This window comes from Lipophrys pholis (genome assembly GCF_963383615.2).
Source record: "Lipophrys pholis genome assembly, chromosome: 5".
In the NCBI taxonomy this organism is placed as follows: domain Eukaryota; kingdom Metazoa; phylum Chordata; class Actinopteri; order Blenniiformes; family Blenniidae; genus Lipophrys; species Lipophrys pholis.
Genome location: NC_137628.1, coordinates 23,651,799 through 23,679,449, shown reverse-complemented (window position 1 = coordinate 23,679,449; position 27,651 = coordinate 23,651,799). Strand labels below are relative to the sequence as shown.

At 41.1% G+C, this 27,651-nt stretch overlaps 1 protein-coding gene across 1 annotated transcript in view; it reads left to right on the top strand.

The window, feature by feature from the left end:
• Positions 1-4,822: 4,822 nt before the first annotated feature.
• bnc2 (basonuclin zinc finger protein 2) overlaps positions 4,823-27,651 on the top strand; it is a 158,708-nt gene continuing 135,879 nt past the window's right edge. The window contains exon 1 of the mRNA XM_080464093.1: positions 4,823-4,924. Within this exon, the coding sequence (XP_080320219.1) occupies positions 4,922-4,924 (3 nt within the window). The 5' untranslated portion in view covers positions 4,823-4,921. The remainder of the gene's footprint in view (positions 4,925-27,651) is intronic.

The window sequence follows — 27,651 nt, the reverse complement described above, 5'->3', positions numbered from 1 at the left end:
CACTTAAGTCTGAAATGATCATAGTCTGTTTTTGCCTAAAGCTCTCGAGATACAAAGTACAAGGGTGGATCAATACTGAGTACAGAACACAGTATCAAGATCGGGATGAGCAGTGAGAAGAACATGTGATTTTTAGTGTGGAAATTAATTTGTCTCCATTTTTTTTTTTTTGTGTATACCATACATTTTATAGTCGGAAATACAGTACAATGAAACAGAAAAACCATAGTTTAGATAATAGTGAAGAAACACTATTCTAGGCATTAACAGCCTCCTGACTGAGGAAGAAAATTCACAGCAAGAGTCAGTCTTCTGAAAAGTCTTCAAGGTTCTTGCCGATGGTTGAAATGACCTTTCTAGACCCTTCTATGCTTCGGTGGTGACTGAAACTTAATGAACAGGAGCACCTCTGTGGATTTGATGGATCCACGAATGCAATACAGCAGCTGATGACCATCCCAGGAGGTGGAACACTTCAGCAGCAGGTTCAATAGCTCATTATCAGTGGTCCCGCTGGGTAATTAGTGAACAGTGGGATCCTGTCACCACGACAAATAAACATGTACTCTCCTTCCCTATCAAGCTGCCTTTACTATTACTTGTACTGTAGACCGCGTGTGTGAGTAAGACAATGAAATAAAACAACAATTTTGAGAAGGACCCTCAATTTTGTGTTAAAATAGAAATGATAAGATGACAGGATATGTGGCTGTTGAATAATAAAATATTCTTGGAATAAAACAAACCATGGTGGGGGTTGATGCCTTATAATCCTCTGTTGTGAGATCTCTCAGCTTTCGGTTCAGTCAAATTATTTGCATGTTAAAGATAAGAAAACAGTTTTAAAACCAGAAGTAAAGCACGCTGTAAGGCACTATTCATCCATCCATTCTCTCTATACCAATGATTCTCGACTGGTCGGTCGTGACCGAGAAGTGAGTCGCTGAGTCATTTTTTTGGAGAGTCACAGAGCTTTATACCTGTGCAAAAAATAATCATGAGATATAAAATCAACGTCTTTTACCGTAGGTGGATAAAAGTTCATTGAGGAAGTTTGTTAACACGCGGTGATTGAGCATGGTAAACCACAGCTACAATGCAGAATATGGGACATGGTTGCTAACCACTGTCAGTGGGTTTTGTCACAGAGGTGTTGGCATGTGGACGGATGAAGAAATCAAATCTGAGAGATCAATTTTCTTCCATATTTGGGCATTAAAATATGTTTGAGTCTGTTAAAAAAGGCTGACCATAATGAGGTGAAACTTTGTGATTTGTATTTGAATTGTATTTGTCACTTTAGTATGAAAGGTCATATTTTCCTCTCTACATCCCCTTTTGCTAGCTATTCTGCCATTTATCATAAAACTTGCTTTTTTTTTCTGTTAACATATTCTATCTGACTGTTGCAGGTTTCATCTTGTCATTCAGATTCAGAAACTTTGACAAATGGAATGTTTTCCCTGATTTGGTTATTAGCAAGACTTGAAGCCAAACAAGTTTAGGACCACTGCTTTATACCGTTCAACTAACTTTCATATCGTTCATCCATCTTCCCTCCTGGTTTAAAGAGTCTTAGCACACTGGAGCCTCACTGACTGATAAAGACAAGTTTAGAAGTTGCCAGTCCGTCAGTGAGCAAATTCAGAGAGACAGACAAACACTAACATTCATACATAGGGGCAATTTGGGTTCATCAATTAACCAAAACACCTGTTTTTAGAGTCAGAGGGAAAAAACTTTACCAGTGCACCGGAAATCAAAACTTGACACAGAAAAGCACCAAGACTGGATTCAAACCTGAGATATTCTCTCTGTGAGGAGAAAATGATAACCACAACATCAATGTGCAGCCCGTAAATATGTTGTAAAAGACCTTGAACACATGACGTCCTTTACTCTTCTGTCATGCAAATTTCCTTTTGCACATTGTTCAGCTACAATAAAGAAATATCCCTCATTTGGGTTTTTTGACAGACTTTTATGGACTGCTTAAATCATTTGGTTATATAAACTGAAAGTTGAAAGCAATCTCACTAATTTGACTGAAGACAAACTACTTTTCAAGTCAAATTTAAAAGTACCATTTACACAACGTTGTTCTTGTGTCAACCCTCGAATTGAATTGTGTGAAGTAACGATCATATGGTGCCACTTTAATGTGTTGTTTGTGCTTTGTTGCAATTAACACCTTGCTTTTTGGATAGGTACAGTTCAAATTATTTTTAGTTTTTTCTTTTTTTCTTAACAGCCCACATGTCATAAGGAGGTGTTGGATAGTTTGCCTACACAGTCTGGGATTGATTGGGTGTATGATTTGAGCGCTCAGGGTTAAACTAGGGTGTGGTTAAAGTGAGGCAACAAACCACTTGCTAATGATTGTTAAACTGAACACATAAAAATCTCATCATCTGTATTGCAACTTGGCTAAAATCTGTCACCCACTGACATGATGTAAGCTACAAAACAATTACATCTCAAAGTCAAGATGAAAACTCTCAAGAAGTGGACGATTGAGTGTTGATCCCGACACGACACACACTTCGCCTCATACCAAGTGTAAATGTTTGATTTAATGTCTCCTAATGCAAAAATGACCAAGGATGAATTCTCTCCTTCTGTTTTTTTTTTTTTTTTTTTTACAACTCGAGGCCTGGCCAAATGCTCCATCTTACCCAAATGCTGCGAGTGTCCAACTCCAGTGGAACAAGACATAAGTGGTGTGTTAGCTGCAATTACTGTAACGTTAAGGGCTGTACTTTTTGCTATATCTTTATGAGAAGTGAAGTTTTTCTTTAGTAGAAACAAAGCAAACGGGGTGACTGACCGTGATCATGCAACGCAGCCCACCAAGACAAGCAGATGCTCAATTATTCACAACAATTATCAGCTAAAGCATAACCAGAAGCTGAAAATACACCACAGCTTCTCCACACACCCACTATCATAACTATACTATCTCATCTTGTGTTTGTCATAACATAGATGTATCAGCTCAGAGTTTGGCAGTGTGGTAACAACAAAGAAAAAAAAGGTCACGCTATGCTTTGATGTACAGTATGCAGTAAGTCATATTACTCATCTTCAGCTCCTGGTGTCGATCTTTAATGAATTGAGATACAGTTCATGAGTCAAATTAAAACAACATCAAAGCACTTGAAGTCCAGGCAGAATAGATTCAAAGATGTGTTTTTTTTTAATGGACAATCCTTTAAAGGCTTTTTTGTTTTGTTGCTCACATAAGTATGTAATATCTCATTTAATTAGCGATCTAAGCCCTCTGACAAACAGGCATATGGTCCTCGCTCTCCCACGGCCTTGGCCAAGGAATGAATATGCATATCCTGGGACCTCAGTAGCTTGTTACCCTGGAATGAATTCTACACAAGCCTAATCCCTGATCTATTATTTACCCCTTGACCAAACATGCAAGTGGGGCTTCCAGACGCTTGACTTGATAGAAACGACTGCCCTGGGACTCTGCTGCCTCTCTCACCCCAGCAGAGGAGCCAGGCTGAGGCAAGCCACTCGGAGGAACACAGTGTTTCTCTTTCTGCTCCACTCCTCCACACACACACACACACACACACACACACACACACACACACACACACACACACACACACACACGGAGTTAAACTCTTCACTTTTTTGAGATGTCTCAGTGAAATGTTGAGGAAATCCTCATAAAAAGCAAGCACACAATGAAACTTTAATGAGGTGCCCACTCCTGAGGCATCGGAGGGACAACTTAGGAAGTCAGTGTCACATCCCTGCTGGACGGACTGAAAAACCCAAAAAACAAAAAAACTATTTCTTACTACTGTCTGAAACACGTGCGCGCGCAGAGGCATGAATGTATAATCATGGATCAAAAAAAAAGTAAAAAAAAAACCAAAAATAGCAACAATAAAATGCTTTCTTGAGTGAAAATTTAAATTAAGTGTCCTTTTTATAGAAAATGTGTGGCTTGTGTGGTGTTTTATTTTATTATTTCTTCATGAGTCATATTTGACTTTTTCTCCCTGTAAACATATGTTTGAAAATCCTTCATTTAAAGTCTCACAATAAAACTGTTCAACATTACACAGTGGTGTAAAAAATCACTGATTGCACGCTGCTTTTCAAGTATTTCCACAAGCTGTGTTTTGCGCATCTCTTTTCCCGATTTCTTATCTTGGGGCTAAGGCTTTCTGACACGGGTTTTTTTTTTTTTTTTTTTTTTTTTTGCAGGAAGATGTGACTCTTCATGCTGACACAACATCGTAAATCATCTCTCGGGCACAGAACCTCTCCGGACCCGCGGTCTCTGGGGTTACAGTCACACACGGCGTGTAAAAACACTGGTCTGAATTTCACCGACACGACGCAGCAGCCCGGACCATCCGCAGCTCCGCTCGGCGCACTGTGCTGACTCTGCACAAGGAAACCACCGGGGAAGTCGGAGAAGACGGGTTTTCCCTCAAGCCAGGACAGGCAGAAACAGTCCAGCTTCTGGTTGTCAGTGATCCCAGCCATTTTCTTGATTTGTACAGTTTACGTTACGCGAAAGGAGAAGGGTGGACAGCGTGTCGCGGCCGCGCGTAATCTCTCCGTGACCGACGCGTCTCCAGCCGACGCGCGTTTTTTTATTTTTTTTATTTTTTTTGCCGCCGCGGAGCAGCCGGGACACTGACTGTTCAGGGATGAAACGAGAGTGATTACTTTTGTTAAGTTACATATCGAACTGTCAAAAATTAGAAAAAAAATATATATCGATGCCAAGTTTTTGAAGACCAAACAGATCGCGAGCAGCCACACGCAGTCTGCAGGACTGAAGAGGAGAAAGTTCCCCACTTGAGGGCGAAATCAGACTTTTTTGAGGACGCCAAGTTTGAAAAGTGCCAGGAGCCCCGGGGTCTGTCAGATACAACATGCAGCAATGGTAAATATGATATTTCCCTTTGTGCCTACGTGCTTTTTTTGGGTTTTTTTAACCCCCACGTGAAACAATCGGCAGAATAAAGCTTGCAGATGCAAACTTTCTCACAACTTCTGCCCCTGTCTCCCATGAAAACTTGTCAGGCAAGACGAAAAATTAATGAAGTTGTGTTGTCACCAGAGTGAAGCCCATGTTTTCTGTTCATTGAGAACAGAAACACACTGATCCCCCTTTTTCTGATATTTTCTTTGCCAATTTTTCTTTGCTTTGCTTTTCAAAATCAAAAGTTATAACGATTTATAACGGAATTTGTGGTAAAACTAAAGGTCTTTAACATAAACTCTACTGAGTTACACCCTGAGTCCACACAGCAGTGTACAATGTATTATACAATTTGGGTTTTAATTTGAAATAGTTTTAATTTGAAATTGTTTCCCAATTCAGTGCTCCATCTCCTGTCAGATTCAAACTTGTACCTGAAGTCTCACAAGCAAATTGTACATGCAAAAGTGTTCAGTATTTTTTTTTGCCACCTGTAGGAATTTGCCCACATATAGTTGATGTAGTTTAATGCAATTTCGTCATAACTTATACATGCATGGTGCTGATAAAGAGTGTTTATGCAAACTGAATACGAGCACATCTCTTTTTATAGCTTGTATCTGCACAAATATGTTTGAGGGCACTATACATATAATAATTCATAATTTGTAAATACATCTTTCATCCCAGATCCATATTTTTGTTTTAGCATTCTTGTTGTATTGTGTCCCTTTATGTATAAGTTAACTTGGTGTGTGTGCTGGGTTCTCTTTCTGTCCTTTTCTGCAAACAGTTCTGCTGGAATTCCTAAATTCCTTAAACGGACCTGGCCAACAGGATCTATTAAGTTTAATCACATCTGAGCTAATGTCACATCTAAAAACGTATCTTTTAAAATCCTATTTCACCTTTCTGCATACGTGTTTTTTCACATTTTCATCAATGGTTTATTAATGCCCTGTAAAAGGTCTTCCTCTCTCTTATTTTAATTCCTACATGCTAATCTAAGAAATATGTTTTCCTGTGTTGGGATGCAAACAAATCCTCTAATTAATTGAAATTAGTTTGTTCAATTCCATTAAACTGAACAAGCGGTGTCACCTTTTTTCATTTCTATTTGGTTGTCATTCAACTTTTTCATGGGCCACCATCCCACGTTTCACCTCTTGAAGGGAACTTAAGGAGCTCGTGACCAACCTGTGACAATGAAAGTCTGAGGAGCAGAAGAGCAGAGAGGTATTTTCAGATCAGTGTAAGACATGTCTGTGTGGACACATCTGAGCACTTCAGGAGAGAGAGAGAGAGAGAGAGAGAGAGAGAGAGAGAGAGAGAGAGAGAGAGAGAGAGAGAGAGAGAGAGAGAGAGAGAGAGAGAGTGAGAGAGAGAGAGAGAGAGAGAGAGTGAGAGAGAGAGATGAATATGCCCACTTAAAAGCACCACAAAAGTACACTAATACTTCCCTCAGCAAGTTGTGTGTGTGTGTGTGTGTGTGTGTGTGTGTGTGTGTGTGTGTGTGTGTGTGTGTGTGTGTGTGTGTGTGTGTGTGTGTGTGTGTGTGTGTGTGTGTGTGTGTGTGTGTGTGTGTGTGTGTGTGTGTGTGATATTAATGTCTAACACTGTATTTTGGCCTGGTCTGACTGGGTGGCAGAGATGTTTCATGAGCTGGTGGAGCTACTGCAGTGAAGAATGCCAATTTACATTCCTGGAGTGTCATTTCATTACTTTTATCTCTAAGCTGCTCTCTCTCTCTCTCTCTCTCTCTCTCTCTCTCTCTCTCTCTCTCTCAGGTCAGTCAAGGATCGGTGCGATTCAGATTTCCTTGACCACATTAGTTGCAGAATGTTTAACATTTTGACGGATTATCATCATGTAACGGAGGCTTCCCCTTAAAAAGAAATCCTACGATAACAAACAATACATTTATCAAATTATTAGCAGTATGTAAATGGCCATGGTTTTAAGATTGAAAATGAAATATTCTGTGAAAGCTTATACAAATAAAATCTATAGAAAGTGCTGAGGTAAATGTTGGTGTTATGCTGAGAATAGACGCCCTGCGCCAGCGTCTTGTGCTGCTATACGTGAGGTTAAGGGAAAAGTTAAAGTTGTCAGTGAGGCTGCAGCTAGGTCGTGATTCCTCTGGGTCTGTGAGAATCAGAGAGGGGAGAGTGTGTCAGAGAGTGTGTGTGTGTCGGGTGGGAGCCTCTGGTTAGTCGGTTCAATAATCTGCTGGACAGGTAGGCCTGTGACGCCCCCCTTAGAGAGACCGCTAATGAAGAGAAAGGCTGCTTAGTTGTGCTCTGCTCTGACCCCACCAGCCCTCCCTGTCCCCCCTGCTGGCTTCCTCTGATTACTGCTCACATCCAGAAATCTTCTCTATACTCTTGCCTTTCTGCTCCATCCTCTCGCTTTCCCTTGGTTTTTTCCCCCCCTACTTTCTCACTCCCTGCATCTTTATCCGAGCACATGCATAAAGACTCTATTGATGACAGACATTTAGGTGTTTCCTGCTGTTCTGTGTTGCTTGTTTGTGCAGTTGCTTATTTCAACATTTTATTTGATTAATTTTGGAACATGATCACTGCTTGACCTTCATGTTCTGACTGACTTTCAGTGCAATTTTAGTAATGAGGCTGCGCTCAAAAGTAAAGTACTTAACCTCAGAGGAGCACAGGTTAAAGGAAATATGGGTAAGAGCAAAGAAGGAAGGAAAAACTAACTGCATTATTTTTTCAGATTAAATTAAAATACTCATGCTAACGCGTAAAAATTTTTGCAAAGGTGAAGCAGCACTTTTTCTTATACCTCGTACCAACTTTTACCTATCGCTGCCCACTCTACATCATACGAATTTATGTTTTTTTTATTGGTTTGTATGTATGTATTTTACCAACTTTTCACAAAAACTACTCACCCGAGTCGCATGAAATCTTCACCGACAATTTCTCAATCATCCAAGGACCTATCGATTTGATTTTGGGATGTTAACCACTAACCGTTTTTGAATAAATCCCCCAAAACTGCGAAAAAATGTCCCATATAAAGTGGGTGGGAGAGGCACCTCATGGAGGAGATCAAAGGAGATCAGCGTCTGTTGCCATGGAGACACTTCCTGCTCAGTGTTTCACACAGTGATGTTGCTAGCTGACAGGCTAGTTAGCATCGATACGAGCTAACAGCTATCATGCTAGCGATGCGAACTCGGTTTCCACAAACAAATGTGGCGTTGGCGAAGATCTGCGCTCTACCGAGTGTAGTTCTACTTCATTTGGTCGTGGGTCATCGCTGATTTGATATTATCCAGCCCATCTCCATTTGTCCTCACCGTCAATTTTCTCTTGAATGACTGATAGTGTGTCTTGGCTGTGACGAAGAAGTAATATTTATAGTGGGGGAGTGGGGTGATATACCGAGAGGTGGCTCAAGATGAAACTCTTTGAAACGAGGCAGAGTAACCCAAGCTGTGGGCTTCAGCGACTAAACAGAGCTCCAGTGAAATGTTAAAACAAATTGGATCGCAGGCCTTCTAATTTAATAAAGAGCACAGTGTGAGACACACTTGATTTAAAACAATATACAAATGAGAGACATAATTACATTTTTGTACCTCCGCACACAAAGTGAGAAACTAAATCCTCGCACACTTACGCTCATGAAAACATTATGAAATTGGGTCCGCGTTGATGTGAGTTTTAACTCAGGAAAAGCCTCATAAATAGCAGAGGGTTGTGAGTAGGGTTAACAGCTGTTATGACAGGAGCATTTAAGACGTGTTTAGTCTTGTACCATCACGGAGATTGATATCTCAAAGAGTTTTAATCTGCTAAATAATACCATTGTCTCTGGTGAGAGGGTTGATCAGACTTGGAAATAGTGAGTTAATCTGATTAAAATCAGCCTCTGTGCTACAAGCTCTGTTTGAACTGTAAGCTGATACTTGTACTTACATGCACTCAATTTTTCTGGCCTTTTTCCCCCCAAAGGCTTTATTTCATATGTTAATCCACTTTCACAGTCCTTAAGGAGGGATTCAGGAACCTTTGGTGCAAAACATGAACACACAAGAGTGTCTGCAGAAGCCACACACACACACACACTCTGCCTCATTCTTTATTTGTGATAGAACACACTTAGTACAACTCAGCCTTTAGAAATACACTGCCAATGCATTATTTTTTGTCTTCCAAGACACGGTCATGATTCTTTCGTTTTCAGCTGTAATTTGGGGTGGCCTTAATTGATTCTGTCCAGAAGTAATTACCAGCAACTGTGTAAAATAAACACTTCAGTGTCATTGTGTGGCAACTGTCCAATCGGTTGTGGAAATTACATTTCACTTGTAATCCATACGTTCTTCTGCAGGGTTAGAATATAATTCATGTCGACGCTATAGAAATACCAGAGACGCTGGACCTGTGTAACGAACAGGAGTATAGTTGTAACCAAATGGCTCAGTTGGGAGGTATAGGGTTATGTGGTATAATTTATATTTTATAGCTCCCTCCTGCACCGACTGCACTCCTGAATAAAGTTGTTCGATTCTGTTCCATGAACTGGGAGTGAGAAAATCTGGGATTTCACTTGTGATGGAAACTCCAGACGCCACTTTGTTCCTTAGTTTCCTCTTGTATTTTTTATTTTCCTGTTGAGTCCCATTTCTTGCATTTAGATGAAAAGACACCAAACTGCTGCTGCAGTTTTTCTTTTGTTGTTGTTTTTTTTCCACAGTTAAATTTGTGGATTTTTCTTTGTACAGCCGCGCTTAAATTAATTATTTGTGTTTGTGTGCATTAGTGGCCAGTGCCCCTCTGATTCAAATGAAATTGAAAGATCTCCTCAGGCCATACAGAGTGATTTGATTAAAAGAGAATAATTTGCCCTAAAGGTGTCCTTTCTCTTCCCTCCAAAAAAGCTGCTGGAAGAAATCTGATATGACAAGATAAGTGGTGGCTCATAAAAAATTCCTGAGGACTGAGATGCAGCATGTTGACTTTGGAATTATTGCTCCGAGTGTCTAGTTCTCTGCTCCTAACCGTGCCTGACAATGTGGCTCTTACCTGAACACTATTTGAAGTGATTCGTCTCGTTCTCAATCTCCAGGCCTCGCATTGAATATCACTTTATTCACAACTAATCACCAAAGTTAATCTCCCCAACTGATTTCAGACAGCTTCTTCTTCAGGCTTCAGACGCCGAAGCTCTCTTAAAAAAAACTGTGCTTGTAAACATCTCTCCAATAGCCTGTCCAAGTGTTACAGATTAACTTCCTCAGTCATACTTCACTCACAGTCGGTATGTCTTGGCGCCCTCTTTGCTGGGCTGTTGATTGTTTACATTTTTCCCTTTTGGCTCTCCTCTATCCAACACCATCTCTGGATCTCAGTGACTTTGTCCTTTGTCTTTTCACTTTGGCTTTTCACGAGTGCTTCTATCAATTTAAGAGGCACACAGGAGACTTCTTTGTGTCTTCAAAACATATTTATTCACTTAAACAACTATGAACCAACACAGAAACTGTGGGCATTTTGGCCTTTGGACTCAGGGTCTACTTCTGGAGTAGTGTTTTCTTTTTTTTTTACAACCCAAACGGTGGAAAGGTTTAGAATTTTTAGGGGGCAGTGTCTGTAGTGCTGAACATATCTGATTAGATGAGTACTTGCTGTGTGACATTTTACCTGCCTCACCATTTTGATTTGATGAAATGGAAGAGTATAGTCATTTTAGTGTTTTGGATCCCTTTTTGTTACAAGAGTTTAACTCCTTTCCAGTGTTGAAAATGCTAAAACAAGGTCACAAGTTGCTCTTACAGTGAAATTGTAGGATGACTTTTTAGTCTTCGTCCTGCCACTTCATTGGATGTCTAGTGCATTTGTGTTACTTTTCAATAAGTCATCAGTGTGATATGATACCTCTGTGACAGCAGGCAGCAGTGGAAACGCATGTGACAATGGGCACAAGAATCTTTGGAGTTCCTCGAAGAGAAGTACTTGGTACGAATGGTCCTGCAGTCAATGCAGACAGTGATACGTGTGCGTTTATCCTTTAAAACATTTTCTTTCTCCATGAATTTATTACCACTGGCCCCATTTGTATTGTGTTGGCTGATTCAGAGTTGTAAGGAGGGCAATTGTCATTGCAATTGTAACATTTACATATTGTAAAAGACTTACTGAACTGCAGTAATTTAGACGTTCCCATACACCAAGCATCATCTTCAGTGTGTCAACATATTTATATGTACCTAAAGCCCTAATAATGATATATATATATTTGGTTGAAAATGTTTCGTATTTCACTTAATTATGTCAACATTACATCATACACAAGATACAGAAGTCAAGAAAAAAAAAGAATAAAATCAACAAAGTCAACGACTGCACTGCTTCTGAAATTGCTACAGCTCAGTTGCATTTCGTTAAAGGTAAGTCCAACAAGCGAAAGAGCACTGTTAGTTACAAATCCTAAATCACGAAGATAGTAACGTCATATATTTAATGGTATTTATCGTACATGATATCATGATCACTTTAGATTAGCTGTATGCTCCATTTCAGAGTGACTCCTGTGTGAAAAACAGAAACAAAGGACACATTTAATTACTTTGAGGCTCAGTTCATCGAGCAGACGTGGAACCCAGAAAGCTTGTTACCATGTGTCTCACTCAGTTTCTGACATGCTGGACACCATTGCTATTTATACAGTCAGTACCAGGAAGTATTGGCCAGTCTTTCCTGAATGGCAAAACCATTACATGAAAATTTCATTATGCTACTTCACAGGAGTAATTTGGCACGCTTATAGCATCCATTAGCAGACTGGATGTGTCCATAGAACAAGGCTCACAGTGTGTTATTTTTATTTTATCCCAGACAAATTGCATATAGTTGATGTTATTGGGTGCAATTTTCCAAACCATAATTTACACTTTTTGGCAGACTTCTTTTCACTTTTCCAGTCTGCTATTAATTGTATAGTTATAAATATGACAGTGACTTCAAATAACAATCACAGTGAACACATGTCATTGATTCATTTTGCTGATGTTATGTTATCATGTTGAACGGAATTGTTTCTGCCAGAATTTGCTTTAGGATTTTTTTCTGGTTTCAGCTTCATACCAAATTTGTATTTCAACTCTTACAGTGTGAAGTACTTTGTCTGAATAGCTGATAAAGACAGACATGGCGCATTACAACTCTTTGAATCAGAGCAAGATCACTGGCTTGAAGACAAGCCTTTGTTTTATTTCTCTTAATATTGTAAATATGTTTATGAACAAGTTCTGAAAACATGTCAAATGGGTGTGATTTATACGAGTTTGACTATCAAAACAACAGTGCTCATGAAATTCGATTGAAATATTATCAGTAAAGGAGTGACTTTTTGAAGTTGCACAAGCAACGATGAGCAGGTTTGGCTTTAGGCTGTTTTCAAAGTCAGTGTGTAATAACTGACATGTGAAGCCGTACCCGTTGGCTCAAGAGGAGGCAGTAATCACCTTGGCCACAATCACTTAGGGCAGATTTTTTATTTTTTTGTGTCAATAATGTTACAGACACACTTGTAACCTTGTGGGTTGAATTTATAATCTTGCCGCTATTTTCTAGTCTTAATGCAGTGTTTGGACTTCATGCCCTTGATTTTGGATGAAAGTCGGTGAAGGATGCCTTCACATTGTGTATACATTCAGATATATTGTGAATGTCTCCATGCATGCATATACCCAGAGGAATTTGTCCATGTATTAAAGGATACTGTCCTCTCAGCAGCGACGGAGTTATTATTGTATCCGTGACCCCTAACCTAACCGAAATTGCAATTTTAATCAAAACCAAGATGTTGTTAAAGCAGTGTTCCTATTACCTCCAGCCAGGCTCTTTCTTTAACCCTAACCAAGCCAAGTCAGGCCAAACCTAACCAAACCTTGACCACAATGTCATAAAACTGACTTATTTCATAGGAATTTGTAATAAGTTTGGAAGACAAGGACAGGTTGATTCCACCTGACAAGTATCAGAACAAAACCCCACTTATGTCTGTCTTTTATGTGACTACAATTTAAAAGTATATTTTGGAGAACCTGTTGATATTATAATTAATGCTTTTTATTACATGAGATATGCAGAGGCATTGTACCTCTTATGAACTACACAAATAATGAGTGAAGAATAATTTCATATCGTCTAAAGTACATGTCTCATTAGTTGACAGGGACACACGATTCAAAGAAGAATTTCATTCTGTAATGGCATCGGATCTGCATCAATCACCAAACATTGAACTATTGAATTATACCATGCCTTGCAACACAATGATGACAACTTAGAAGATCCACCATGTGAATGTTGATGACAAAGGTGCTACTCGTGGTGATAATCATAGTAATTAGGTAGTCTCATGATGATGGGATTTTGTGTGTTTGTTTGTGTCTTCGTTCACATTTCCTGTTTAGGGAAATGTAAAACTCATAAGTTATGTGTGAAGGGCACATCTGTAAAGATATGCCTTCATGTACATGGCGAGAGTGTGTGAGAGTGTGTGTGTTTTCACATGTGTTTGTGGCTGTGGGTGTTTTTGGAGTTGAGGAGAAGTCTGCTGACAGGTAGTGTGTCAGGAGGGGGACAGTGGCGCTTTTGAGACGGACACAAGAGACGAGTCTCAGAGAGAGGGAGAGAGAAAGAGGGCCTCTTTCATGTGACTCTGCATTCCACCAAGGCACAGGCAGGGAGAGGCACAAGACGAGACATGTGTCCCCCCCCCCCCCCCCCCCCCCCCCGTCACTCCCTCTGCCTCTTCCCCCATTGCGCCCGTTTACCCGCCCTCTCCTCCCCATCCAGCCTCTCCCCCTTCCCCTCTGCCAGTGACCTTAACATTTATCAAAGAACCCCATGCTGGAATTCCTCTTCAGCATCTGTGTCCTAGTGGGAGAGTGAGTCCCACACACACACACACACAAACACACACACACACACACATGCACGCACACACGATGTCGCAAACCAATCTGTTTTGAATATTGCGGCGCCGTGGAGAGGCTGTCCTTGTTGTTCCTTGCTCGCGGGCCCGGCCTCGAGACACTCGCAGACACACAGAGATGTGGACACTTGCTTGCACATACATACATTCTCTCCTCCTTCTTGTTTCTTTATTGTACCTCCTGTCACTTTGTCCTATTCATTTAACCTTTCATTAGAGCCAGCAGACAGCCCTGTGTGTGTCTGCACAGCTTCAGGAACAATGCCAAAAAAGCCCCACTGTCACAGTTATTAGATTCCTCTGGCCCCTGTTTACCCCGGCAACTCAATATTAAGAGAGGAAGAGAGAAACAGGGGAGGCAGGGTGAGGGAGAATACAGGGAGGAGGGAGGAACATGGGGTGCACGGTTGACACTGCTACCCACCTCCTATTGTGAAGGGTCCTCTTGACTTGTCAAGGACATGTGCCACATGTTGATAGGCAGCAGCTCTCCGACAAAACTGCTACAGCAGCGAGGAGGGACACGGATGGAGAGAAGGAGAGGACACCCGTCTTGTGCTGTGGCCTGGAGGATTGGGACTGAAAGGACAAGCTGTTTGTGGAGGAATTCTGTTTTTAATGGGCAGGCAGGAGGGGCACCCTGGTCCCAAAGGAAGGACAGACCAGTGCCCTCTTCAAACCCTCCCTTCTTCTCCTCTTCTGGTCTTTCTGTCTGTCTGTCTGTCTCATGCTCTTTTCTCTTTTTTATTCCATTGTCATTATAGTCAAAGGGTACGCGTGTTTCAATTTTCTCTTTTTGTATCCCTCCCATTGTCTCATCCCACGCAAAATAAAAACGAAAAAAAAAAAAGGTTAAAATTACTGCTCAGACGTCACAATCAGGCAGAAATGTCAAAGATTCAATATGATTTAACAAATGTCTCCAAGTCTTTTCTGATGTGTTCAGGGCTCGCACAGGTTCAGGAGTGATGGTGATATTCTAAACTGCGCTCAAGATTTTGAAAATTCTGGACTAAAAAGTGGCACGTCTGGAACAGAACCAGAAACTATGGGAGCGGCTCGCTGGAGATTGTTTGCACCTGAACTGTCCAAGATGTGCGCTGCCTTCACCCAGAATGAGCTTGGCTTGGCTGGATGAATGAACCAAAAGCAATGGTTTAGAGAACCTAATATTCATGGTTTATTAACTTCTACCGAGCAGTTAACTCGGCTCCATGTGTTCCACCAAATGGCCAAACACAAGCACATAAAAGTGGCGGAAACCTGTAGTCCTAATATGATTTGTGTGATATGGAGCCACATAGTTTATGTGTGGGTAATGGCGTTGTGAAAAGATGGACCTTCTGTCTTTCAATGTGGTAGACTGCTGCTCATTTGCTTCATCAAATTGAGAAAACCTTTTTTTTCCTTTAAGCAAGATTGTGCTCTAACTTGTGGGTTCTTTATTGTGACCATTACAATAAAACTCAACTAATAAAATGTGTATTTTAACACAAGTCATGGCTTTTCTAACACATAACCAAAGTGTTTCTGTGCCTAAACAAAGAACACGGTCCAAGCTCTTTTGGGCCTTTGTGTTGTGATCAAGGGCAAAGACTTCAATTGTGCAGGGAAATAGAGTTCTGAGGATTTTTTTTTATTCAAAATGATAACATCGAGCTCAACCAAGAATGTTGAGCATGTAGAGAATATATATTGAATTGGAAAACATTTTAAATAGTACACCTTTTGAAATCTCTGATGGCTTAAGTCTGAAGTATCAACAATGGCAGGAATTTAGCATTAGCAGTTCATTTCACAACCATTCCATATTTTGGTAACAGAGAACTAGTCTTTTTTATTCCGTTTATATATTTTTAGTTGTGTACAAATTTTGTAACGTAGGTTTGGAAGAGGAAAAAGAAAAGCTTCCAAAATCTTTATTTACCCTTTATGAGGTCACACTTTGATCACTAATTGATCGCCAATTGATCACTTCTTTCTCCTGAAAGCCTCTCGGGCACGGCGGCCTGGATGAAATATGATGAGTTCCAAAGCAGAACTCGATACAAAATGCACTAAAGTATGGTTCTTTGAATTAATCTGTACATGGTCAAGAAACACTTCTGGATGTGCTTCTAAAGGTTGTGCAGTGCAACCAAGAGGAAAGCCAAGTGCAGTTCAGTAAAGCTCAGTAAAGCTGTGTCCAGATCAGTCCAGCCCTGTCAGCAGTGGACAGTGATGCTCCTCCCGTAATACATCAGCTGAAATGGATCAGGGCCTGGAGTTGAAAGGCATTGACCACTCGGGTGGAGGGAAATGAATCGCTCACCTGTCATTGAACGTTGAACACATACGCACGCACGCGCACATTTTGTGTTTTCCTGGTCCTGGTTTCTTGCAGCCAGACACCAAACTCAGATGTGACTGCTGCTACTACATAAACATACCCCCAGTCAAACAGCACTTTGTGTCTATTGTAGTGGGATCTTCTCAATGGACAGAAAGCTTTCCATCGCCCCGTAACCTTCCACCTTAATTATCACAGCCCATTATAATTAACAGGAACATCAGCCCAACATTTTCTTCCCTGGAAAGAGAGTAAAACTTATCAAACTGATCTCGTAATGTTTTCACCACTCTTCTCCGGTCCCTCCTGTTTTTTCCCCTTTCATAGGGCACCACTTGCTCCTCAGGACGACTCTTTTATTAATCTTTTATTCTCATCTGTTGCTTGGTTAGAGCCCCAACCAGCAGACAATCTTTCTTGGTTTCTCCGTGTCATCCCCTCACCTCCTCTGCCTTTGCCTTGAGGCCGTCGATCCACCTGTCTGCTCCACATCTCTCTAATTCTTTGATTGGACTCTCTTCCAATCTGCCTCCGAGGGCAGTAATTGATGGGGCTGTTATTGTGTCCACTGCTCTGGCCCTGAAGCCTTTCCTCCTGGTCAGCATTACTTCACCATTTTCAGTGTACTGGGAATCAGTTAGACCCCTTTTCTTTGGTTTGCATGTGTCTTCATGCTACTGTATCTGCTATTCTTTGAAAGAGAAAAAAAGCCCTCTGAGTTTTAATTTGCTGTATCTTTTTAAGAAACCAAAGCTCCTCTGATTGGATTCCTGAGTGTTCTTCAAAATTCAGAACAATCTTGACATTCATGGGTGAACATTATTTTGTCATTTTCAATAAGGGACAATATTTCCTCTGAACTCCATGTTCCTTATCAAGTGTTTGCCCTTGGCTGCAGGAGCAGTGAATACAGAGGCTTTGATGGTGTCCTTTGTTTGGTGGTCCTTTTTTGTAGCACATTTCTACTGAATTTCAAACCGTTTTGCAAAGCAATTACAAAGTGTAGTTTGAAGTAGTTTTCAAAGTATCTCAGAGTAAAACCTCATGCAAAGAAGTTTTGTTTGTAACTTTTCATTAATTTCATGCTTGTTCCCTATACTTTAATCAAGGTCCTGATATAGAATTCACTTGTAGAATTTTTTTTTTTTCCTTTTTTTAACTTTTCATTTTCTTGGAATCAAGTCAATCTTGCATTTGTAATTCTCGACAGATTTCCAAGGTTAAGTAGTAGTGATTGTAGGCTAACTGCGGCAGTTTTTTTTTTTTTTCATCTTTAAATTTCTAAGCCTTTGGGATGTGTAAAAATATATTCACGCACTCGGGTCTTTTTTTCCCCTCTTTCTCTGTCTGTCTTTGTCCCTGTCTCTGTCTTTCTTGCTCTCACGTGTGGCTGCAGTCGCTCCCCAGCATGGCCCTTGTATTTATTACCTTCTAAGTAATCACTTTGCTTTCTCTTTTGATAGACTGTTATTGCTCTAACTAGCTGAGGTCCCTATAGGTATTTGGATGCTTTCCAGTTTTATTAGACAAAGGCCTCATTATTCAAGGCCAGCATTAAAACTACCATTAGAACCATTTGCCCCCTAGTCACATGTATCCAGTTGCAGCCAATTCATATTATAGCCGCAGCACACTTAGTATTTACAACACAAACATACTCATTCCCTCTTGTCAAAGTTAAATATAGACAATATTCAAAGAGCAACCTTGCCGCTAAGAGACGTAGCTGTGACATGTTGCTCGTCTACAATTTACAGTTTTTACACACACTTTATTAATAGAGATGTAGACACAACTTACAATGTGACCGATTCCTATGTATACATTATCGTATCCAGCTACTGGGCAATTTTTAGAGGTGAGCAAAACATGTTTTGGACTGCTGTGATTAGGATTCACGGTTCTTCATAGATGTTCTAACTTTCCAAGGTTGTACACACTCACAGGAGTGCCCAAAATGCAAATATTAAGTTACTCAGGTAATTATAGAAATCAATCAAGCAGTGTCCGCATAAATAATTACAAACGTAAACATTACGACTTGAGGTACAAATACTTTCTTTGCTGAGAAAACGATTTCAATTTGATCTTTTTGATAAATACAATTTGCGTTAAAAACACAGCTTAAGCAAATATTAAGTTTGGATTTGAGATTCACTTGATCTTTACACTCGTATATATGATAATATTAGTTTCACTTCACTTGATGTTCTTCAGAAACCTGATCATCGTGAGCTCTGTAAAAATAAAATAAAATCATGGCAAAGCTATGGACTCCCAAAGACGTGAAAGCTTATTGATGAATGAAGATAAAGATGATCAGCGCAGTAACAAATGCTCAAAAGAATTTTCCATACATTTTTTTCTCGATTCAACTTTGGATTGTGGGAGGTTGGATCCTGTCCCGTCTGACAGTGGGTGAAAGGCCGGGTACGCTCTTGATGGGTCACAGAGTTCACACAGAAAAACATCAATTCACATACCAATTGTTAAATTGTGGGAGGAAGCTGGAAAACCCTTGCACGCGCGGGAAAAACATACAAACTCTACTCAAAAGTACAATATCAGAAGATGGATCAAAGTTTTGAAGTCTTTCAGATCATCAAATTGTAACTAATTCCAGTGGCGAGCACACTCACCAGTACAGTGTGTTTGTCTTTGCTGTTGTGACTCAGAAGTTTACTATTGTGACTTGGTCTTCAGGCTTCCGGTTCACCCTTCACCCTCAAAGACATTTAAGGAGCCCCAGTTTTGATTCCCTCTATTTCTTTGTTGCAGCTTTTTAATTTCTTTTTAGCTACCTGGGTGTCCAATATGGTGTTCATCCCTCCTAATCGATGGCCCCTTATTGGGTTTCTGCGTTTGGTCAAATATCTCATCGCTTTCTCCCCCCCAAGGCAGCAGGATCCAGACTAATAAGAAATCTCCTCGGTCTCTGGGGCCGGTCCACAGATGAAAAAATTATTAGTGCGGAGATAGTATGTATCTGTGACCAAAATCACATTTTCAACAACTTTGCTAACTTGAAACTAAAGCCTTTGACAAACAAGTTCACACACTGACCGATCATGAAGAGTCTGTTATCCCATGTACACACTAAATGGGTTTAATTGAAGGGTGTCTGCTTCCTCAGTCAGGTTTCTGTGTGAGTTCTTTGTACTGAATTTAAAAAAAAAAAGATTTGCAGGAAGCATAAATATTCAGAAATTGTGCATCTACTGTATAACCAGCACACAAATTCAGATATTTCATTTCACAAAATTTCCAAAAAGGTTCTACATCTCAGCTGTCTGGTCATCCAAAGAGATGTAGTAATGAGATTTGTATATTACAAGACAGTAGTTCATAAACTTTGCCAGTTGAAGGGATGGTTTCCTTTATTGCGACATACATGCATTGCTACTACCCAACGGACACTACATTGTATTTTCCATTGTGTGGTTAAAAGACCAACAGCTGTGTTGAAATGATGCTCCCTGTGCTGTAAACAATGTCAAACAAGCATCTCTGGGTTATTGCGTTATACGAGTAAGATGCAGGGATAATCCCAAGACGTAATGCCTGCAGCGTACGGCTCAGAGGCATGGAAAGCTCTCGCTCTGGAATGAGGTGTGGCTAAACTTCCCGAACTCTTCAAACTTTGATGAATTAGAGAATTATAAAGCGAGAGATTCATGTGCTCACATTTAAAGTATTAGAGTCTAAATCTTCCTTATCGGTGAACGTAAATAAATTGTGTGTTAGAGGAAAAAGGAAAAAGGAGAAAGAGTGCCACTTTGGTGTAAAGCTGTCATTACTCTGGCTGGTGCACTCCCTCATAAATACTGATAATGAGATGCTTTCAGCAGCCTAATCATTTGCCAATGTAGCAGCAGGTAATGTGAGAGGAACCCTCTTTCCTCTACTTCTGTCTGAGGATGACACTTCAGGATATGTTCAGGCATTGCTACAGCCGGTCTCACAAGAACAGCAGAAAAGAGGAGATATTGTTTTATTTCTCCTCTATCATTGAAAAAGATTATTTGTACGCTGAAACCTCTTCTCTCAACTCGGCTTGAAGTGAAAACCAAAAAAAGGAGAAAGGTTTTCTGATCTTACTCATACATTTATGTTTTTACTTCAAATAAGCACTGTTTAACACAGCTCAGAGATGACAATGTTCACAGTTTGTCCTTAATTCAATGACATGCAACTCTTTTTCAGTTAGGGAACTTTTATTAGCAGGCCTGTCTTCTACATGCTTGCTGATATTAGTAAAGTTTTCATTGGTGGGTTGATTGACTTTTTCCACTAATGACACAAGTACTTGTACAGGGGTCCTGCTCACTTGATGCAAGTGCTGGCAGTGCTTGTAAATCACTTCTTAAAGTTATATGTGCTCATTGGGCCACAATTCCAATCATTGTGGACCAAAGGTCAAAGGTCAAAAACATATCAGTGGGTAAAACAAGGGAGGTTTATCGATGTTTAGTAAAATTTCTCAGTTTAAATAAATCCACCCAGTCAGATTTGTACGAGGAAAAAAAAAAAATCATAGATCAACTCCATAAATATTTAAAGAAACACTAAGTCTCTGCTCTAAAGCAGTATTGTGTCTCTGCTCTCGCTCCAAAAAACAAATTGGAATATTCAATATCAGCCACTCCAGACAAACAATTGGTAAAACTCAGCGCCTTCGTCATGACTCCACTTCTTCATCTCATCATTTTTAGGAGATTTAAAAAGGAAGGCTGGTCAAATTTAAAAGGGTTGCTCCGACCGTAACATGAACCTTGTTGTTTTAATCGCTTCCCAAATGGAGAGATACAGTATGTCAATGAATGATACAAGGCCACCATCAGTTCTGGGGTAAAGAGTTTCATACAGTTTTCACTAAGTCCTGCCTCAAGTGTTTCACATATTTGACCAATTTAGTCTAGTTGTCAATAGAAATATTTTAGTGGAAAAGGAGTGAGAAGGTAATTATTTCGACGTTGCAGATCTCATTTACTATTTCTATCTATCGCTGTACTGTGAATGGTTCAGGAAATAACAGTTTTTTTCTTCAGCTTTGTGAAAAATGTCAGTGTTTCTAAGAAATTAAGTTTTTAATGTTTTGTGGAGTCCTAACCAAAACAGTTTAATTACACGACAACACCCAAACACTGTCTAAATTTAGGGTCACTTCCCATACAATATGCCTTGTGTTGTAAATAAATGGGTTATGCTTTTCTGTTCAAACTATTTCCATCTGTTTCATTTGTGCATGTCCAAGGGATTTTACACTCCTTTAATAGAATACTCATTGGAATCATTGAAGTTATTTTCCTTATCCCCTTTATGTTTAATAAAGTACATAGTGTTTTTAGTGTTCTCACATATATAATGCCCTTTGAACTTTCAAGGATCCTAATCATCTTTGTCACTCATCTTGCATTGTAACAGAGAAGTTTGAGGATGTCACACACAAGACAAAATAAGTTCCAGTAGTTGTTTGTGCATATTTTAAGTTATGAGTGTCAGGCGCCTCTGTGCTATAAATAAATGCACAGTACCACACACACACACACACACACACACACACACACACACACACACACACACACACACACACACACATCTTTCCCGTGGGCTGTCACTCTAATGGCTGTTCCCTAAGAAGCCCAATGAAAGCTCTGTATGGCTTGTCATCTCCCAATGCCTATCTTCCACTCGCCATTAAACAGCATCCTTGATCGTTTTAATAGTCCCTCCATACCGCGTCTCTCCGACTCCACGGTGATTGGAGAAACACTGGTGTCCCTAGTGATCTGAGTGGAATACATTGAGGAGCTATTGTGGTTTTCCAGGGCCTGGCTGTGTATTGTTTACTGGGTCTGCTTGATTGCCCTCTGTCCAAATCAGAGGGTACAGGCAGGCAGGGCAGGGGTCTTCAGGGATGCACTGTGTTGTGGACTGTCCCATCGTGCTAAGAATATTCACTCAACCCATGGCTCTGAGGTGGAACCCATCCATAGCTCAGTAAACACACACAAACACACACATAGTGGGAGTCATACACTTGTGCACCAGGGACCATATGGCCATGCATAAATGTCGGGGTGTGTTTGTAAGTATGTGTGTGGTAGGAGGCCATGTCTGTCTCCACGTCACAAATAATTACCCCCAGTGTGACTTTACTTTTTACAGTGGGAAAACACAAAAGCACCCCCGCCCGCTGACAGTGCCACATACAGCTCCAAAGTATTAACAACCGTATGTTTCTGGAAATTAAACAAGGCAGACATGGGCAACATTTGCATTAATTTACACGGACTCCTCTCAGGTTATGACTCAAAGTCACAAAGCTCATTGCTTGTGGCAGCCAATTCGGTAAAAAGACGAAAGTGGAACGTTTTGTCTCTGGTGTAATCTTCACCAACCTCTGATTTTCATCTGTTAATCCCTTACTTAAAACTTAGAATAAAGCTAATTATACACTTTATCTAAGAACTATTTCAGCTCATTGACTAAAGACTGGGAATATCCAAAGAGCAAGGTTACATCTCTGAGTTACAATTTGATAAATGCTAACGGCCAACACATCCATTCAAACTTTAAACACTTTTAGTAGATGGAATTTCTTCCTTAATCTCCCGTGCAGTTATTTCCAGAGGAACGTGTGTTTTCTGAGGCTTCGTGGAATTCATGTTTCATGGCCGCGGTTTCCAAGCGGGTCTGGTCCTGAAGGCTGGCTCTGCTAACCTTGCTAACCAGCAAGGTAACATTAACATATCTTATCAGAGCACAGTATCACACAGTAAGCAAAAAATTGCTTTTTGTTCTAGAAATTTGAAAAAAAACAAAAAAAACAACATAACTGAAAAGAAGAAACAACAACACTTCAGACTTTGGTTGTTTGTTCTTTTATCGGGTTGAGAATCTGCCGTGCAACCAGGAGTTCCACGCCAGTCAAGGAGTAGAGCACTGTAAGGGAGGGCAGCGCAGTCGAGTGATGTTACTGACCACGATAAACTAACTTTCTCCATCCACAACACCAGTAGAATGCGGAGCTTCTTAGATCAGTAAAACTATTAAGGAGGCAGAGAGCAACCAAGTCCTTCTCCTTTTCATTCTGCAGCACCTTTCCCGGAGAGGGAGGTGGATATAAGGGAGGGGAACCGACGCCACAGGGCTGTTGTTCAGTTTACTGTAAAAGGTGTGCACACTTTGTAGACTGTGGAATTTAATAGCTTTAGGTGAGCAATAATTTGTTTGGCATTTGTAAAGTAGTTTTTTATTTTTTTCAGTTTACAAGTTTATCAGTGAGTACAGTTTTGATAATTGAATCTTATTAAAACAAAAAGAACATACATTTTCATGTCTTTCCAGATTAGAGGAAGTTATTTTTTCAAAATATTACAGTTCACATCTGCATCTTGAATGTACCTTTTCAACTAAAACATGTTTTGTATAATTGCTATTTCATTGTGCTCATTTAATGAAAGAAATTCAAAAAACTCTTGGCACCATTTTTTTTTTGTACCACCTAATTTCTGATCATCTTCCACCTCACAACATTGTTTCAGAGGATTTGATTGGACTATGGCAAGCTACAATAAATGTATTTCTTATTGATTAAAATGTTATCTTAATTTGATTAGAAAAGACGTGAGAGTCATTATTGTGATTGCTATGTAGGGAAAAGGTAACGATAAAGACAAATGAAATGCAGATGACACGGACGGATGGATGGATGGATGGATGGATGGTGCCATAATGCTACACCACTAATTAAAGCCAGTGAGGTCTGTAATCAAGCAAGCCACCAGCACCCCACTCCACCAGATTTGTAATTTCCCAGTTTAAAAACAAATTTTTACCAAAGGGCCTCTCTCTCCCGTGACACTTCCATCCAGTCATCTAGTCTGGACTTTGCAGGAGCTGAGTGAAATAAGATTTGATTACAAGAGGGACGCGCTGTGAGAATTGAATCTGTATGTTTGTTTTGTGTGTGTAAAAGTTCTGAGCCGGACTCTGAGGGTTGTGGTGACTTGATGTTGTTTAGACTCATATGCCTTCCTCCTCTCTCTGGAGAGCTGTCTTTGTAGCAATCCCAGCATCCTGTTCACTGCTCCACTGCATCCATATCGCACTAATGATCATGGGAGTGGACAGCTGCTTAATGCAGTAGTGTCATCTGCGCTGCTTTCTGATAGCAGCTCCATTGCTCTTGACGGGACTCAAATGTATCTGCTCCATACGAGCCCCCCACATTTAGCAGATCGACTAATGTGGTTTTGGAACACCCCGGTGAAGGTGTATTACATGTGTGCCACATCACATTTGTAGTGTATGATTACAGACAAGGGTCTTATCATTTTTCACGGCTTAGGAAACTGTCAGATTTCAAAGTGCAGCTCTCAGTGACATTATGGATGAATCAGGAATTATCCTCAAGTGAAGAAACATTCAGACCTTTTACTGAAATTAGCAGATAAAAAGTGCAAGAACAGATTGTGTCTGAAACAACAAATATTCTATTCTATTCTATTCTATTCTATTCTATTCTATTCTATTCTATTCTATTCTATTCTATTCTATACAAAAGCTACTCCATTACGTTGACCCTTGATGTCACACCACTCACCCTGTCATGCGTCTTTTATCCCTCACAAAATCCACTGCAGTGCTCCTGTCCAGTTAAAATAACAATTGAAATAATGCAGCAGAGGTTTTGTATGAGTGTGAGAGGAAAGGCACACTCACTCAAAGGAATATTGAACATGCTGCTACTTGGACTGATGTGTGTGTCTGTCTTCAGATGTTTTATTTTTACTAAGATGATGCTATATACAAGAAACGTATATGGGACACGCCAATAACAACACACTGAGCGACCTCTACTACTTTTGCCATGCTGGGATTTTCTTTTCACCAGATTATGGTGACCAAAGTCACAACAGAGTAAATATCAGCATGAGGGGGCAAGAAGGCCTCTGTTTCTGGAGAGGATGTATTCCTAATAAATTTCAGTCTTTCAAATAAACTGCATCTCATAGGTGTACTATGCAGAGCTTGAAAAAAATGTGCATAGTATTTTGGATAAGCCCACCCTTTAAATTCACTTGCAGTGGTTATGTGGACTTCCGAGTTTAGGATGGACCACCACAGTTCCTTGGGTGTCTTAGATTCCTGCCTGTCCCTCCTGTCCGTTGCCTTCCCTTTCCTCTCCTCTCCCTCTGTCCCTCTGCCCGTCCTCCCTCCTTGCAGTTCATATTTCAGTTTGCTCCCAGGAGCTCACAGGTCTGTGCCAGACGGAAATTCGCTGAGGCTGCAGGAGCCCCCTTGGAGGCCACATGGAGGAGGGACAGGAGGGGAACAATCAGGCCCAGTCCTCCCTCGCTATCCCTCCCTCGTGTTCTCTCCCTCTCCCATGTACTTTTTCTCCCATTCCCCCCCCCCTTTTTTTTTCCCTCTTTCTCCATGCTCTCGTTTCCTCTCTCTCCCTCTCTCATGTCTCGTTCCATATCCAGCCTGCCAGGCTACACAGGTCCTCAGGGTGACTTGCTTTTGGCTGGGGTCCCTCTGCACAGAACCCTCTCCTCAGCTCCTTCACCCACCGCTTCCCCCAACTCCTCCTCCTCCTCATCTCAGGCTTCTTCCCCCCTTTTCACTCACTCGCCCTCCACTCTGCTCTTTCCTTCTCCAGCACCCTCCCTGGAGGGAAGACGGTGAGGCCATCCAGTCCCGAGCTGTCCATCAGCGAGGGTGTTTACTTGCAGCGTGACAGGCCGACACATCTGGAGCGCATATCCACTAGTGTTCACACTCTTTCTCCCTCTCACTCTTTGCTGGCTCTCCGTGTTCGTATGCTGCCACCAGACGCATTCCTGATGCTCATTTCAGGGCGCTTTGTCGCTCTTATGGGAGCCCACCTCTAACTCACACACCCACTTGCAGCACACACAAACACACACAGAGACGTGCACGCACTGAGATTTGTTTTCATCCATTTTCTCTTTTTCTTTCACCCCTCCAGTGGTTTTTCAGTTGCATGACAAAAATTGGAGTTAACCACCGGTAAGGGTGGGCTGGTGAGGGGAGTGGGGGGGCTGCAGTGATGAGGATGGGGCAAAAGTCAGGCCTCTCTCATCCACTGCTCTCTGTCTCTCTCTCTCTCCTTGTTCTCTAGTCTGTGTCTCTATCTCTGTGGTGGTTCTCTTTTCTTCCTTTTCAGGGAGCGCAAACTAATTACAGCAGCTCCTCCGCTCTTTTTTGGAAACCCCTGACTACTGGTCTAATGAAGTGACACCTTTTCTTCATTCGGTGTCTGACTCTCTCTCCCCCCCTTTGCAAACTCATCCTCCCACCCAGCATCCCAGCCCATCCACCCGCCCACCCTGTCTGTTTTCCCAACATTCCTGTGCTGGTGTGTGACTGTGATGGCTTGTCATCTCGCAGGAATGTCCTGCTCTCCCACCTCGTCCCCCCCGATTTGGCGTGAAGCATTTGCTCCTGGTTTCCGACTCTGCACATGTACACATACATGCCCCCCCCCCCCCCCCAACCCCCCAACCCCCCAACCCCCCACCCCCCCACTCAAGCGCGTGCACTCTCACACGCACACACAGGCACACTCTTGAAATGCTAGCTTTTACAAAATGTGTTCATGCAGATGGTGTCCATTGGGCTGCATACCTACCCTTGGCGTATGGCCACAACAAGCACAGCTATTCTCAGATAGTCCCCAGCTTGTTTTTCAACCGTAGAAAGTGTGCACAAAGTTATTTTATGTTATGCTGCCTGTGGTAAAAACAGCCATTTACTCTCTATTGTAAACCCGAGGAATTCTCTTGATTACATGGCCTAATGTGACCAGAGTGTTTTTAAGGAAAACACTTAAACGAAGCTTCATTCAGTGTATAAACAATACAATGCACTCAATCAGAAACACAACTTGAAGCTCACAAACCAAGGTCGAATAGCAGTGTGCAAAATTATTAGTGAATGGGATCATATGTAAGAAACTTTAAAAGGTTTTTACGAAAGAAAGGGAGCACGGCTCGGATTGTACGCCCATCTGCCACACACAGGGGGATGGATGAGATTGTATAATTTGAAGCACATGTGACATTAAGACAAGATTTAACTTGGAGAGGGACACATAATGACTTTTCCCCCGGTCTCGTCTGTGTTCTCCGCTTCTGTCTATGTATGGTGAGGACTTATCAGAGGCCTAATGGCACACAGGAACATGCTACACTCCATGACCTGGGGGAGCACTTTCAAAGAAAATAAGGGAGAATATTTTGTGTGTGTGTGTGTGTGTGTGTGTGTGTGTGTGTGTGTGTGTGTGTGTGTGTGTGTGTGTGTGTGTGTGTGTGTGTGTGTGTGTGTGTGTGTGTGTGTGTGTGTGTGTGTG